Source organism: Vicugna pacos, chromosome 1, assembly GCF_048564905.1.
Source record: "Vicugna pacos chromosome 1, VicPac4, whole genome shotgun sequence".
NCBI lineage: Eukaryota > Metazoa > Chordata > Mammalia > Artiodactyla > Camelidae > Vicugna > Vicugna pacos.
The window spans coordinates 82,477,785-82,494,818 of NC_132987.1; the positions used below are offsets into that span (position 1 = coordinate 82,477,785).

General features: G+C 35.2%; 1 protein-coding gene across 1 annotated transcript in view; it reads left to right on the forward strand.

The window, feature by feature from the left end:
* Positions 1-284: 284 nt before the first annotated feature.
* IMPG2 (interphotoreceptor matrix proteoglycan 2) overlaps positions 285-17,034 on the forward strand; it is a 65,037-nt gene continuing 48,287 nt past the window's right edge. The window contains exons 1-4 of the mRNA XM_072966273.1: positions 285-369; positions 875-1,126; positions 10,411-10,577; positions 12,972-13,003. Coding sequence (XP_072822374.1) covers positions 285-369; positions 875-1,126; positions 10,411-10,577; positions 12,972-13,003 — 536 coding nt within the window. The remainder of the gene's footprint in view (positions 370-874; positions 1,127-10,410; positions 10,578-12,971; positions 13,004-17,034) is intronic.

The following is a 17,034-nucleotide window of genomic DNA, read 5'->3' on the forward strand; positions in this document are numbered from 1 at the left end:
TTAGCTGGCTAGATTAGAATAAAGAAATTGTCTCCTCCCATCTGGCCTAATTAGCTTATCTTTCCTGCTTTCAAAGCATGCTGGTCAGTTCAGAAAAGAAGTGAGAGATACTTTGAAAGGGTACCATTTTTATTTCGCTAATTTATAATGATTTTGGAATGGTTGTCAGTTCTCAAACATAAACTTTTAAATGTTAGACCTTTTCTGTAACAATTTATTTGAAGGTTCAAATCTTTGGGACTCAGTTAAGGATTTTGGCCTCTCCTCATCTGATTTTGGCTCAAATGATTATGTTTCCTCATTTTGAGAAGATTTATCTGGGTATTTTGATATTTGTCCTGATAGAAGGAAACCTTCCATCATTAACAGGTATTTAAAAATCTACATTATTTTATCTTTCTTTATATCTGTAGTATATTCTCTCTAAAAATAACATTATTTGATATCACTGCTGTAAGAAATTTAATCAACTATTACTCTAGTAGTCTTTGATATTGCTTTGTTTAAACTTTTAAAATTTCTCCTGTCGGTTCAATACCCAGTACCTCCATTAAAAAAATTATAATCTCTCCAGTAATTTTGGTTTTCTTCTTCATTAGTAATTCCTATTTCAAACCTTCCTTCCTCTTATTTCATATGTTGAAATTGTATGTATACTTGATTTCAGTAAATAATAGTCTTGAAGTAAAGGAGTAGGAATTAAATGGAGAAAAGATTAAATGCTTCAGTCCACCCCTCCTCAGGCACACATGTTTATAATTTGAGCATTGAGTTCAAAATCTAAACGTGGCACAGATGTCAGTTTTTCTTTGTTACCTTTCGTACTGTATCTTCTTCTGTCATCAGAGGCTTTATTTATGCTTTCACTCTGTAGCGCAAACATACTTACCTTTAGAAGAGATTCAAGAACCCAAGAGTGCAGTTTCTTTTCTCCTGACGGACTCAGAATCCACAGACTCTTCTTTACCTTCCGAAAAGAAACAACCTCTGGATCACAGGGAAACTGAGAGACAGTGGTTGCTCAGAAGAAGGCGATCTACTCTGTTTCCTAATGGTGTGAAAACGTGCCCAGAAGAAAGTGTTACTGAGGCTGTGGCAAACCATGTGAAATATTTTAAAGTACGAGGTAAGCAAACATCCAAACCCTTGGGCTCCATGGTGAAATTCAAACATAGTTCTAACACAATTGTATCTCATTATAATTCAAAATTTGTGATACTTTGGACAGAGACTGAGCCAAATATTATCTTTCTACCAGCCATGGATAAAGGACTTGCTAAAAGTATGGTATTTATATAGCTTCAGAGGAAAATTTACATTATTTTAAGAGAGTAAATGGTTTATATCTTTGAAGCACTTCAAAAATACTAATTTATGATACTGGATAAATTAATTATAATCTTAACTTCTACATTATGGTAATTTTCCTAAATATACCCACAAAATATGTTTACTGAGATATACTTACCTATTTGACTAGCTATTTTACATACATGAAAATATGATCAGTTTCTATATTTTATAGTTTCTCCATTCTGTAAATTCATGCCGATTACTCTCAAGTTGGTGCACACAAAACTTTTTACATCTAAAATGGTGGCACTTCTCACAATAGACCATGAAGCAACAGAACTAAGATTTTATTTTATTTCTAATTAAACAGTGTTATCCTTGATCGCGTACCTTTTTATTATGTTAATTCATTCTCTTTTCCTTATATTTACTAACCAGAATTGCTTAATTGATCATAATATGTCCCTTAAATGTTTGAAGGATTCCCAAACTTTGCTTTTTGCTGCTCAAGAGCCAATAAAAAGCCATAATATGGGGGGGAGGTTATAGCTCAAGTGACAGAGTGTATGCTTAGCATGCACAAGGTCCTGGGTTCAATCTCCAGTACCTCCTCCAAAAATAAACTTAATTATCTCCCCCCACCGCCAAAATAAAAAATAATTAAATAATATACTAAGAAATAAAATATTTAAAAAATTAAAAAGCCATAATATGGATGTGATACTAGTAAACTAAAGTCGATACAGATGATGAAATGATAGTGAAATCAGGCTTGTTCATTCATGCATCTGTTCAACTAATGTTATTAATCAGTTACCCTCAATCTGAGCTGCTACTCTGTCTTCTTTATTTTCCTCCAGCTTGTCCTTTCTGTCCTTCTCCCTCACCAAAGCAAGTGGTTTTAAAATAAAAAAAATTAATGTCAGCTATTACATATATTTATATATTTGACTTTTAAAAGTGACACTATATATTAGAAGTGTATTTATATTTGGAGTGTATTTATATCTCTTGGTTGTATTTTGGGGCTATCAAACTTACTAAGCAGTAAACTTTTCTTATACTTTTTAAATGGAAACCCATTGACATGGCCTTTTATGTATAGAGCATATGCCAGAAGTGGCAAATTCCAAGGAGAGTGGGAAGAAAATAAAGGAACTGAAGAGGAATGAGAATGACAATTTGTAGTTTATCAAAATATTTCTACTACCTGGATTTTTACTTAATGTTATTTTAGAATAGATTAGAATATCTAGATAGCTGCTGGTTAAATAATGAAGAGGAAATAACCAATCATTTAAGGAGTACGATTATGCCTTTTAATTGCTTTGCCCTTGTGTTTATAAATAAGTACCACACGCTAACCGATTGTGCAACTGGAGCTCCCTTGTGTTTATAAATTCAAGAGATACTATTGAAAAAGAAGCCAACAAAAAGAAAAATAAAGCATTCCTACAGTAACTGACTTTAAAATACAGGTCCTATGAATGAGATGATTGGAAAGGGACCTCATAAAGCTAAAACGGTTGGCACAGCGCATCAAGATTTTAACAATGTTGATTTAGCTATTACTGTTATGTTTAAAGAGTAAGTATTTTATTTGATATGTTTTTGAAAAGTGGGAAAAATGAATATTTCCACATATGTCCTGATTTTGAAGAGAAATTGGCTTATGCCCTTAGAACCAACTGTCTGGAGATTGGAGGGAGTCCAACCAAGGATCTTTGCTCTTTCCATCAACTTCATTCATTCATGGTTTGCCTAGTTTTGCTTTCATAGATAATTTGGTATCTGTTGCTAGTTAAAATAACAAATTTGAAAAATAGCTCCATTTAAGCAAGAAATAACTGCATTTAATCTAATGATTTGTAAAATTAAACATATTTAGTCTGCTTAGAGTAGGATGTAATTAATAGAACCTTCCTTTAAAAGTATATTTGTAGTTGGACTTTTAAAATATAGCTTTATTAAGGTATACTTTGGTGGATTATAAACTGCACATATTTGAAGTATATAATTTGATTAGTTTGACAAAGGTGTTTATCCTTGAAATTATTACTACAATTAAGATAGTGAAGTTACCATTTATCTCCATTTTCTCATGTGCCTTTGTAACCTTCCTTCCCTCAGCACTTCCCTTGACCCCAGTACCGAGGCGATGACTAATCTACTTTCTGTTACTATGTATTGTTTGCATTTTCTACACTTTTACATATGAATGTAATCATACTATGTGTTCTTTTTTGTCTGACTTCTCTTACTTGGTTTAATTGTTCTGAGATCCATCCATTTTTTTGTGTGTCAATAGTTTGTATTCTTTATTATTGGGTATTATTTCATTTTATGGATATACTGCATTTTGGGATATTTGAGGTTTTCAGTTACAGGTGATTACAAAGAAAGCTGTCATGAACATTTGTGTACAAGTTTTTGTGTGAATGTATGGTTTAATTTCTGTTGGTTAATAGGAGTGGAATGGCTGGGTCACATGATAACCCTATGTTTAACTTTTTAAGAAATTGCCAAACTGTTTTCCATTGTATTTGTACCACCAGCAATATGTTGTGATTCCAGTTTCTCCACATCTATGCAATACTTGGTATAGTCAGTCTTTTTTAACTGTAAGCATTCTAGTAGATATGAAATGATATCTTATTGTGGTTTTAACTTGCATTTTCTTGGTGGCTAATGATGTTGAGCACTTTTATGTACTCATTTGCCATTTGTATATCTTTTTTGGTAAAGAGTCTATTCAAATATTTTACTCACTTAAAAAATAACTATTCATCTAATTATTGAGTTGTAAGTGTTCTTTACGTATTCCAAATACAAGTTCTTTGTCAGATATGTGTTTTGCATACATGTTCTTCCAATGTGTTGTTTGTCTTTTTATTTTCTTAACAATGTCTTTTGGGGAACAAAAGTTTTAAATTTTGATGAAGTCCAGTTTATTAGGGTTCTTTTCATCATGCTTGCTTTTGGTGTTGGATCTAAATTTGCCTAGCTCAGAGTCACAAAGATTTTCACCTGTTTTTTCCTATGGAAATTTTTATAGTTTTTAGGTTTACATTCATGTCTATAGTTACCTTAGTTAATTTTACTTTAGTTAATTTTTGCATATGGTGTATATGGATCTAAGTTAAATTTTTTTTGCATATGCATAGCCAATTGTTCTAGCATCATTTATTAAAAAGATTATCTTTTTTTTTTACCTTTGTACCTTTGTTGAAAATCAGTCTTCTGTATATGCTGGGTCTATTTCTTCACACTTCATTTTCTTACACTGATCTATTTGTCTATTTTTATGCCAATGCCATATTGTCTTGATTACTGTAAGCTTTATAATAAGTCTTTGAATTAGGTAGTGTAAGTAAGTTCTTCAACTTTTTTCTTCTGTTTTGAATTTGTTTGGTTATGCTAGGTTCTTTGTCTTCCATAGAAATATTATAATCAGCTTTCCAATTTGTACAAACAAGGCTACTGGGATTTTGACTGGGATTGTGTTGAATCTACTGATCAATTTGGGAAGAATGATCATCTTAACAATATTGAGTCTTCTGATTTATGGATATGTATCTCCATTTATTTAGATCTTTGTCAGTTTCTCTCACCAGTGTTTTATAATTTTTAGTGTGTAGGTCTTACACATCTTTTTATCAGGTTTATTTCACCTTTTTCTTGCTATTGTTAGCAGTATTTTTTAAAATTAGGTTTCTGATTGTTCCTTGCTAGTATATAGACATAAAACTGATTTTTGTATATTGATCTTTTATTCTGTAACTTTGTTAACCTCACTTATTAGTTCTAGTTGCTTTTTCATATATTTCTTAGGGTTTTCTACGTAGGTGATTACTTCATCTACAAATAAAGATAGAGTTTTAATTCTTACCTTCCAACCTGTATGTCTTTTATTTCTTTTTCTTGCCTTATTGCACCAAATTGACTTTGGGCTCCACAGTTCTGAAAGGAAACTATATTATCCTGGAAAAGTACTTTGCTTCATTCTAGATTTCTATGTACTAGATAAAGATGCACAGCCTGAGCCCTAGTAACAGGATTAAAGACAGATTAAATGCTGGCATTTCCTTCTAAAGAATATTGTCATCACATTTACCTCCACTGGTTTCCAGGGCCAGTTTTCTTTGCCAGAAGAGAGGCATTTGTAGATTAGTTATCTCCAGCAGTAACTTAAGTACATGAAAATTATTTGACAAGGATAGGACTTCTGAACAAACAGACCAAATAGTGAAGTATGTGACATTTGTCTGTTTCTCCTGAAGGTGGAGTTTTGCCTTCCTTAGTACCTCTTCCCTTGGAATCATACTGATTTTGCTCTTCTCTTTATTGCCTGCACTGTCCTATTTAGGTTTCCCCTCTCTGAACTGCATGAGTGCTCCAGACTTCCCCTAGTTCTCTTCCTCTATCAGAATATAAGTGTTCTGAATTCTATTATCCCACATTAGTTAATTGGACCTTCTTGTCAGATAGCTCTGAATTGGAAAACGATTAGATAAATTAAGGATGTGTAGTGGACCCTGGAAAAACACAGGTTTGAGCTGTGAGGATCCACTTATACTTGGATTTTTTTCAGTAAATATGTACTATAGTATTATATGATCCAGGGTTGGTTGAATCTATGGATGTAGATAGAATCATGGATAAGGAGATTTGACTGTCAAGTTATATATAAATTGACTGTGTGGAGGGTCAGTGCTCCTAACCCCTGTATTATTCAAAAGTCAACTATATTACCTCTCTGGTGGGAACTGCATTTTTTTACAGTTTCATTGAGGTGTAATTCACATACCTTACCATTAGCCCATTAAAGTATAGAATTCAATGGTTTTCTAATATATTCATAGAAACAAGCAACAGTCACCACACTTAATTTAGGAACATTTCAGCAACTCAAAAATAAACCCCTCACCCTCTAGCTATCACTTTCTTGTCACTCTTCTTTCCCTTCCCCTCTCCCCAGGCCTAAGCAACCACTAATCTACTTTCTTTTTCTGTAGAATTGCCTATTCTGGATATGTCATATAAATGAGATAATACAGTATGTGGTCTTTTGTGACTGGCTTCATTTACTTGGCATAATGTTTTCAAGGGTCATCCAGTTTGTAGCATGTATCAGTAGTTTATTCTTTTTTGTGGCCAAATAATAATATTCTGTTGTATGGATATACCCATTTAGTTTATCCATTCACCAGCTGATGGGCATTTGAGTTGTTTTCATTTCTATTGGTTGTTTTAACTAGGAGTAGAATTTCTGGGTCATACGTTTAACCATATGAGGGACTGCCAGATTGTTTTCCAAAGTAGCTGCACCATTCCCACCAGCAGTGTATGAAGATTCTGATTTCTCCACATTTTTGCCAGCATTATAATTTTCTTAAAAAAATTACAACCATCGTAATAGCTGTGAAGTGGTATTTTGTGGTTTTGATTTGCATTTCTCTAATGACCAATAATGTTGAGCATCTTTTTATACGGTTTTGGTTAAGAAACAAAGTAGATTAGTGGTTGCTTAGGCAATATGTATATGTGATTTTTTAATATATTGCTCATGTATCTTGCAACCTTGCTGAACTTGTTTATTAATTTTATTAGTTTATAAGTAGATTTCTCGGGGGGTTTTTTTAGGAGATGAGGACGCGTAGTTTAGAGGAGACAGCTTATGCTGTTCTTCTGTAAGTTCATGACAGAGGCCAAGAGAAGGCCTGCTGTGAAACCTGGTGTGATTTCTACACTTCTGTATACTCCAACTACATTTTCCGCACACAAAGTTTTTCCAAGACTTTATGAAAAATTTGAAACATACAGAGTAGTTGAAAGAATAGTATAGTGAACACCATAGTCTTACAACCTGGTGCTACAATTAACATTTTATATTTGCTTTATCATATATCTGTCTATCCAACCATCCTATTTTTTAGTTATATTTTCATAAATTAAAGACATCAGTACATTTCCCCATTAGACACTTGAACATGAAGATCATTAACTAGAGCTTAATATTTGTTTACTGTTTTAAAGGTGAAATTTACATAGAGTGAAATGCATAAATCTTAAGTGTACTATTTGGTGAGTTTTGACTAATGCACACACTAGTGTAACCCATATGTCTCTTAAATTTGGGTGAAGTACCACCCCAGAAAGTTCCCTTTTTCCCCTTGCAAGACACTCCTCCCCTCTTACCCTCAACTATCAGGCAACCAGTCTTCTAATTTTTTTAAACCATAAGTTAGTTTCACCTATCTTGGATTTTATATAAATGGAATAGTATGAACTCTTTTATATAAGGCTTCTTTCACTCAGCCTTTTTTGAGTTTCATTCATGTTGTTGCATGAATTAGTAATTTGTTCCTTTTGATTCTATTATGTGGCCATATGTTTGCTTATATTCCTGTTGATGGATACCTGGGTTGTTTTCTTTTCTAAGTTACCCTGAATGAAGCTGCCCTGGCATTGAACGTAAGTCTTTCTGTGGTTATATGCTTACTTCTAGCTTGAAGGAGTACCTAGGAAGGGAATTGATGGGTCATAGGCTTGGTGTATATTTGGTTATATAAGAAAATACCAGTACTTTTCCCAAAGTGGTTGCCCTGTTTTACATTCTTGCCAAAAATGAGGATTGTGGTTGCTCCACATTCTTGCCAAAATTTGGTATTATCCATGTAAAAAAGTTTAGCCATTCTGGTTCATATGTGGATGGTTTAATTTGCATTTCTCTAAAGAATGAATGATAGCACGTCTTCACATATTCATTGACTATTTGTATCTCTTCCTTTGTAAAGTATCTGTTCCAGTCTTTTACATGTTTTAAAAATTAGATTGTTTGCCTTTTTGTTAGGGAGCTGTAGAAGTTCTTTAAATATTCTAAAAACCAGTTCTTTGTCAGAGATATGTAATTTAAATATTTTCTGTCAGAGGTATGTCTTGCCTATTCATTTTTATTAATACTGTCATTGTTGAGCAGAAGTGTTTAGTTTTGATGAATTTTGATTTCAGTTTTTTTCTTTTACACTTGTTGCTTTCTGTATCCTGTCTATGAAATCTTTGCCTATCCTCAAGTTATGTAGATACTCTTAATGTGTTTTCTTTTAGGACCTTTGTAGTATTAGTTGTTATATTTCAAAGTAGTTTTTATGGATATGGTGAAGAAGTTTTTGAAATTTATTATTCTTATAGATATATGGTTATTTGACCTCACAATATTTTTAGTGCTTTCTTTCAATCGCCTCATTTCATAACCAGACCTTATAGACATTTGCTTTTTGTTCTTTACCAACCCAGACTTTCACCTTTGCATTGTCCTCTAGTGTATACTAAACTTTTATTTGAAAGTTTTAAGGGGAATAAGGAAAGAAAGAAAGATTATACAAGTGGTTAACTCTGCTTCAGTTAGTGCCTGCTGAACTCTTCCGCTACAGAAGATCAAAAGTTCTAAAGAGCAGTAGCAAGGATGCAGTTAGTTCACTGAAATAGAAACAAAGTTTGCAACCAAGAGTTCAGAATAACCTGAAAAATCAATTGGTAGAGAAACTTTCAATACTCATTTATTTCACTCTCTGTTAAAGCTTAAGAGTTGTTTTTAGGCCGAGACCTACATCAGATAACCTTTGGACAACCAGAATCCAATACAATAATAACATGTGATATTTATGTAGCACTATGTAGTTTATAAAGTGCTTTCACAGATAAGGTAAGTAACGCAGTTATTATTCATCTCTTTAAAAGAGAGAGATGAGTACATTGAAGTGTTGAGTGGCTAGGTAAAGTAAGTTACCTGCAGTTACCAAGCTAGGACACAGTGAGGCTAGGGCTAGAATTTAGATCCTTCTCACTCTTTGAGTTCAGGGACTCCACCTCAATATGGTGCTGAATAAGCATTCAGTCCTCCTGAGATGAAAAATAATTTCCTTGATCTCTGTCCATTTAAATCCTTCTTTCTCCCTCACCACCTTCCTCCTCTTCTCTCCCATCCCAGTCTGTTACCTGCAGTGCCCTGCATCTGCCCACTTTAATGGTTACAGGATAGCAATATACTTAGTGTTCTACAAAACATGCAGACAGCTTGTTTAATGTTCCTTAGGATTTGGTGCTTTGGAATAACTTAGCAAATAGATTAAATTAGCTTTTATTTTAATACCGTAGTACATTTCTAATGAATATCATTTTCTTTTTCCTTTTTCTCTTTCTTTTTTTTAGTTCTCATATCTTTTTAAAAATTAATAGTTTTTTTTTGGAGAAGTTTTAGGTTTACAGAAAAATAGAGCAGAAAACCCTGAGAATTACATATACTGCCACTATTCCATACACACATCCCTCTTAATAACATCTTGTGTTAGTGTATTTGTTACAATTAATGAGCCAATATTGACACATTATTCTTAACTAGTGCTCATAATTTACAAAAATTCACTCATTGTGTTCTATGTTCTATGGGTTTTGACAAACATACGATGATATGTGCCCACTATTAAATAGTTTCATACAGAATAGTTTCACTGCCCTAAAATCCATTGCTTTCCACCTCCTTTATCTTTCTCTCTCCCCAGTCCCTGGCAACCACTGATCTTTTTATAATTTACATAGTTTTGCTTTTTCCAGATGTCATATTGTTGGAACCATAGAGTGATGTGACTTTTTCAGATTGGCTTCTTTTGCTTAGCATTATGCATTTAAATCTTCTCCATGTCCTTTCATGGCTTGAAACCTCATTTCTTTTTATCACTGAATAATAATTCCATCTTATTGATGTACCTACCACAGGTTAGTTACTTACCTGTTGAAGTATACTCAATATCAGCTCTACTTTTGTAAACTGTAAGCATGGATTTTTTTTTTTTAGAGATGGGGAAAAAAACCCCAGTCTATTAGGAGGTGAATCAGTTCCTTTTTGCAAGGAGAAGGAGTGGGGAGTACACATTCTCTTCAGCTCTGAAAACTTTAAACAGGGCACACAGAAGGGCTTTGACCGAGAGTCATTCCCATGCCTCTCCACAAGAGACGTTGTGGGCGGCCATGTCTTGGGAATGTGAATAAACAGTCCCGTGATCATTGTGAGAACCCCAAAGTGCTTTCCATAAAAACACCTCTCTGTTTGTTTTTCAGTATGTCAGGAAGCTGTCTGGGAAGCCTTCAGAACTTTTTGGGATCGACTTCCTGCACGTGAGGAGTATCATTACTGGATGAATTTGTGTGAGGATGGAATCACAACTATATTTGAAATGGGCACACATTTTAGTCAGTCTGTGGAACATAGAAGCTTAATTATGAAGGTAAATGTAGTAACAAGGGAAGAAGTTGCTGGACTATCACAGGAGCATGTATACACAGCTCAGGCCTAAAGGAAGAAGGAACAACTGTCAAATCCCTGCATTACTCTTTTTTGTTGAATCAGGCTAGTCAAGTGGCCTGCCTGCCATAGGGCAGCCAGTCTTTTAATGCCTAACTCTGGCCATTATAATAAGCATTGCCAGATTAGGAGTGTTGGCTTAACAGATGCACACTAACATATATAAAATAGATAAATATCAAGGTTTTAATGAATAGCACAGAGAACTATATTCAGTATCTTGGAATAAACTATAATGGAAAAAAATCAGAAAAAAGAATGTATATATATGTACAGGTATAGGTGTCACATATATGTATAACTGAATCACTTTGTTCTACAGTTGAAACTAATACAATGCCATAAGTCAAATATACTTAAATTAAAAAAATAGGGAGTCAAATAATAATAAGCATTGTTAACCCAAGAAGAGCCTCAGGCTTATTTAAAAATGTAAATATTTGGAAATAATACTCAGCAAAGATTTAGGCCAAGAATATAAATCTGTGGCAAACATTCTTGCCAGAGTTTTGCACATTATCAATTCAGAGCAGTACCAATGACTCACATTAAGATAGAGAATATAGGGTTTTGAATAAATGTTTGGTAAAGTATAAGTATGATTCTAATTAATGAATTTGCTTCCTTGTTTTTCATTTGGTTTATTCTTAGCAAAGGATAAATAAGCATGCTTATAGACAAATTACTTGCCCACCCTCCCCTTTTCATGTAGCATGCGTGTATTTGTGACAAGAGCATGAAACTGTTTAGATACATGTAGTAGGTTGCTCATGCTGTGTGATAGGTCCCAGCATCCTTATTCCTTTTGTTCAAGTCCTGCATGTCCTCATCTCAGATGTGACCTCCTTTGTGAGGAATCAACCCCTAGCCTAGAAGATTTAGCTCCCATAATTCTTTGAACTCCATAATTCTTTATTCTTTCTTTAATGTTGTACTTCTTATTTATTATTATTAGTTGTACATGTATATATGGGCCAATATGCCAGAAGTGTAGACTAAAATTGACAGGAGATCAGGCTAGGAAGGTGAGTAACTGAACAAGTTTGGATTTAACTCTGTAGTTGATAGGAAACCATTGAAAGGTTGTAGATGGGTGAGTCACTGGGGCTGATTGGACAGTTTTGAATTGTGAAACAGTTATATGGTTTTTATACACCATATGATAGATTAGAGGGGACAAGACTTAAGTAGAGAGACCAGTCACTACTTGAGGCCTGAGGGGATGAGGGTCCTAACTAGGCCATGAGATAGAGAAAGGGAGTAGGAGGGCTATAAGCAGGAAAAAAAATTAGTAGGACTCTGATGGATTGGATGGGGGTGAGATAGGAGGAAGCAATGGCCTGGGAAGGTTTCTAGCTAGATGACTATCGCCGAGAACTCAGGCAGAGAAGCAGCTCATATCTGCTGAGGGGCAGAATGAGTTTGCTTTTTAATGCATTGTTTTGAGCCATCTGTGAAGTGTGAATTGCTTGATATTTAGGTATGAAGCAAAGAAGAGCAGTCTGGGTTATAAATATAGCTATAGGAATCACCAGCCTCGGGGTAGTAATTGAAATCATAAGAGTGGCTGAGATTATTCTAGGAAAGTCTGTGGAGTAAGAAGAGCAATGAGTTATTTATAAATATCTTCAGAGTTATATAGATTAATAGTCTCTCCATTTTACAGATGAGGAAGTTTAGTCCCAGCACCAGAGAGATTTTGGAATTTGTCTCCATAGCAAAGAAAAGGGATTTGAAACTAGGTCTTCTAATTCCACACTGTAATTAAGTAATTAAGTATAAATTACTTAATAAAACCAGTAATTTAGAGGAAACTTGGAGATAATGTGCTTTGTAATGCCCCAAAGGAATAATCCAATTATTGATATAATTTATTTTTTGTTTGAATTCTGGAGAATCAGATTTAATAGTTATTTCATCCACATGATTATATTATTCTATGATGAGAGTTTCTGTAGATTTGTTAAATCACAAAACACTTTGGTTCTAAGTCCGTGGAAGGTTAATGTGAAACCCTCCCAATCTTTAACTTTGTAGACCTTTTTGGAATGATTAGTGGGAAAAGTTCTTTAAATTGTGCCCATTAAGAGAGAGCACAGGAACTTTTGGGAGCACACAGAGAGAGTGTTGGGACCTTGTCAGCCACAAAACAAACCTCGCGTCATTAGTACCTTCCTTTAACTATTTGTCTCACCATAAAGAATAATAACATAGATTCCATGTTAGGGCATTAGTGTTCTCTGTGCAGTGAGTTTTTTTACTGCTTAATAACTGTCATTAACTCACATGGTCATTTTTGTATCTTTGTTTTCCTTAGAAACTGACGTATGCAGAGGAAACCGTCAGCGGGTGAGTGTCTTTTTTCCCTAAGTTCATGTTTGGCAACAGAGAGGTATTATACCTACTCCAAGACTCACCCCAAATTTAATGATTCCTTCCTATTTTTTCGCCAGTTCCTGCAATGACCTGGCCTGCGGGTAAGTCTCAAATGCTTTTCCTCCCCTTGAGGCCATTTCCCTTTCCAGACCATTTCCACAACCACTATGCTTGTTTACTGTCTGAACTTACCAGGAGGCAGACTTGTTCTTTTCTCTTGGGTGAGAAAACAGATTTTTGGAAATGGAATATGAAATGGTCTACTGTTGTTGAGACTTACAGGCTAATGATAATATTGATCTAAAATGGTATACCTTAGTGGAAGATATTTTATTAAATGATGGGTGGTGATATGAGTCACTTTATTATGTAATGATGATTATGATCTTGAAACATAGGAATAGCACAACCTTGATGAATCCTCCGCTGTTATGAGTCTTGGCTCTGTTGGTTTTTAGGCTTAAGATTAAGGTCATTTCTGGCTCCTGAGCAGAAAGCAGATCATGGAGGCTGAGGGATTTCGAGCCTGCAGGGACTAAGGATTTCCAATTCTGTCCACACTGTCAAGATCTAGATTATGCTAGCATGTGGGTGATTATTTTGAAAAGCACCACCAGGGCATGCAATTCAGATCAGAGTCTTGAATTTTGCCTCAAGTTAGATGGAAGGACAGATTGAAAAACCAGCTAGGTGAGTCAGTGTTCAGAGATCCAGCCTGGAGAGCAAAGTCCAGGCAAAAGATAGAGTACACATGTGGGTGGTAGTGGGGTGTGTGTAAGTTTCAAATCAAACTGAGTAAACAGGAGGGAAGTGGGACTCTTTGTGGTCTCACTTCATACAGCTGATGATACCACCGAGTCTATGCTGGGGCCTGGGATTGAGCACCTATTTAGATGTGGGGCCATGTGGTGTTTCAGGTGTGGGTTCACCACTGAGAGGCAGAGCTCGAAGTTTCCTTGTGATTGCCATTGCAACACACAGGCAGTGCACTAAATAATCTGGCGGGTCCTGCCAGTGCCAGTAATCTTCATGGTTGTACCTAATAAAAATGATAGCACACCTTTACACATCCTGTATGGTTAAGAAGCACATACAAGCTATAATAAATATGGCTTTTCTCCATCACAGCCAGACATCTTGAAAGCATCTCCATTTAGGTCCAGTCACTGCTTAACTCCCTGCCATCTCATCGTACTGTTGTATCTTCAATAACCAGCACAGAGCCCAGTCTAGGATATGTGCGCCTAAGTGTTTGTTAAATGAATACCTGAGTTTCTGTTCAATCACCCAAGTCTATTGTCAGGACCCTGGTGCTATTCTCAATGTAAGGATGGAACTTTGGAATTTTTTTCCTGGTATCTCAGTTAACTTAGATTTATAGATAAGGATGCCTATCATGATCACAAAGACAAATACAAATCTTTTTTCAGCATATATTTTATTCTGTTTGGGAGGACATGTGTGCCACTAACCCCTATTTTCTTTTATGTTTGTTTTGCATTTCCTACTTTTCATAATGCTTCTGCATATAATATTTTACTTAGTTTTCATCAACATCTTTGTGAAGTAAGCAGGGTAGGAGGTGTTCCTGTTTTAGAGATTAGTTCTTGAGGCCCAGAGCAACTGAGATATTTTTTCAAGTTAAACGCAAAGTTAGTGATACAGCTGGGACTAGCACCCAGGATTCCTAACTCCTTGCCTGGAGTTCTTTTTTGGTCACATGCTGATTACAGTCAATAGATTCTAGAGCAAAGTAAAGTATAGAAAATTGTAAAGGGCAGTAGTAATCTAGTTTTGAAATTATTGCTGGCTTGTTTCACTATATTTTTAGCCATATATTCCATGGGGCTGTGATATCTTCTGACACAATTCCATCTGAATTCCACTGACATGATTAGGTAGTAGCTGTGAGGAGTAAATTATGTGCTGGATAAGCTGAGGAAATAAGATAGTAGGGGGTGGTTTGCTGCTGGGATTAAACTAAAAGTCTTAGCTGACCAACTTCCAAATTTGTAGTTTGGCCTAGAAATGAAGTATTGCTGTCTCCAGACTCAAAGCGACTCTGTTCTAGCTCTGTTGTGAGTGACTCTGTTCTAGCTCTCTGCAGGAGGCGTGCCTAATGAGAGCATGTGAAAGGGTTCTTGTTGTTAAGTGTTCTTTATTGTCTTTTGAAAGGAGTGTGAGAGGATGAGGGGATTCAGTGGTGGAGTGTTAGACAAATGACTTGAGTTACTGAGAGTTGCCTACTTACCATCATTAAAGTAATGTTATTTTGAATTCCCTAAGTGAAATCTTGTTCTGCTGAAGTAAACAAACTTTCTCCATTCTGAATGCTTACTTAGAGAATTAGCTTCAATTCGATTTGGATGTGGGGAACGATTTGACCAACCCCAGGTGAGGTCTGGTTTTTCTGCCATGTCGTCCCACTTTGCTGTTCTAGTGACTGTATTGTGCTTTGTCTTAGTTGAACTTCTTTGCTCTTCTTATCCGATTGTTCTTTAGAGCTCTCCAACTTTGACTGGGTTTCCCTTCCTCTTTCTTTCTGGGTCCTCATATACTTTGATTTTTAGGTCATTTATATAATAAGATCACTATAATTAAGACTAAGTAAAACCATCTTGGTTGCTCTTCTAGAGAGAATGGATCATATAAAGACCATGTTGTCTAGAATTGAGGTGGAAAAGAGTGAGGTTTCTAGAATCAGATGGTCCTATTTTACATCACAGCTCCTTCGTTGGCTAGCTCTGTGACCCTGAGCAAATTCTTAATCTCTCCTAGCATTAGTTTCCTCATATGTCTAAATCGTGGTAATAGAGTTTTTCTCTGAAGATTGATGCCAGAATTGAGTTAACCAAGATAAAGCACTTAGCACAGTGCTTGGCAAATGATAAATTTAGTTGTAATCATTTTTGCTATTATTACTATTTTAAAATTATTTTTATTTATTTATTTTTGGGGGGAGGTAATTAGGTTTACTTACTTTAATGGTTGTACTGGGGATTGAACCCAGGACCGTGTGCATGCTAAGCATGTGCTCTACCACTGAGCTATACCCTTCCCCACTTGCTGTTATTATTATTGAAAAGGGAACTGGATATGATTGGGAACTTTAGGTGTGGCTTGGCCATATCAAGTCATTGTGTGACCCTGGGAAAATTGCTTTGCCCATTTGGACCTCAATTTTTCATCTATAAAATGAAGATACTGGGAAGGGGTTCTGCCTTGTAGGCAATTAATAAACCCTATTCAAGCCTTATTGTGTCAATGTCTGTTCCAAATGCATCTAAAATCCCATTTTTTAAGCTCCATCTCCTGCAACCCAAGAAGCTTTTCTCATCACCCGTTACTCATCATTCATCATAATGACTTATCCAAATGTTATATTCCTTTTGGTTCTTTTGGATGACAGCTCACTCAGTAAGCAATTTCCTGCAGGTGCACTATAAATAACCAGTAGTGATGGATTTGGTGTACTGGTCTAATACGTTACTCTTTCTTAGAGAGTATTTTTTTAAACCAGAAGAATCTTTATGGTGAGATTTTTTTTTAACCTATGTTTCTCAAATTTTCTGCCAAAGCCTGGGGGTTTAGGGAGCATGGCCCTAGTTAACTCCCTGACTCCAGTTTCAGTCATAAAATGTTTTTGAATTATCATATTGTATCTTAATATTCATTTAAACTTTATAGTCTACTCTATAATATATAGCTACATTTGTTTTAATTAGAATGTTTTAAATTTCCTATCAGTTCTTACTTAGCTCTCTACTTGTCTATGCTTCAAGTAAAAAATTGATGGTTCAAGATGTGTGCCATGTTTATCTGGTGGCTTTGAGTCTGCCTTCCCAGCCCCCTGATCTAGTTTACAGCAGCAATCTAAATCTGAGTGGGACCTACTGCGGCACTGGCAAGTCTGAGGAGACATTTTGACTGTGATTAAATCACTTTTAAAGCTCACTTGTGTAAAGTCAGAGAGAGTATTCAATTATTATAATTTAAATTAAATA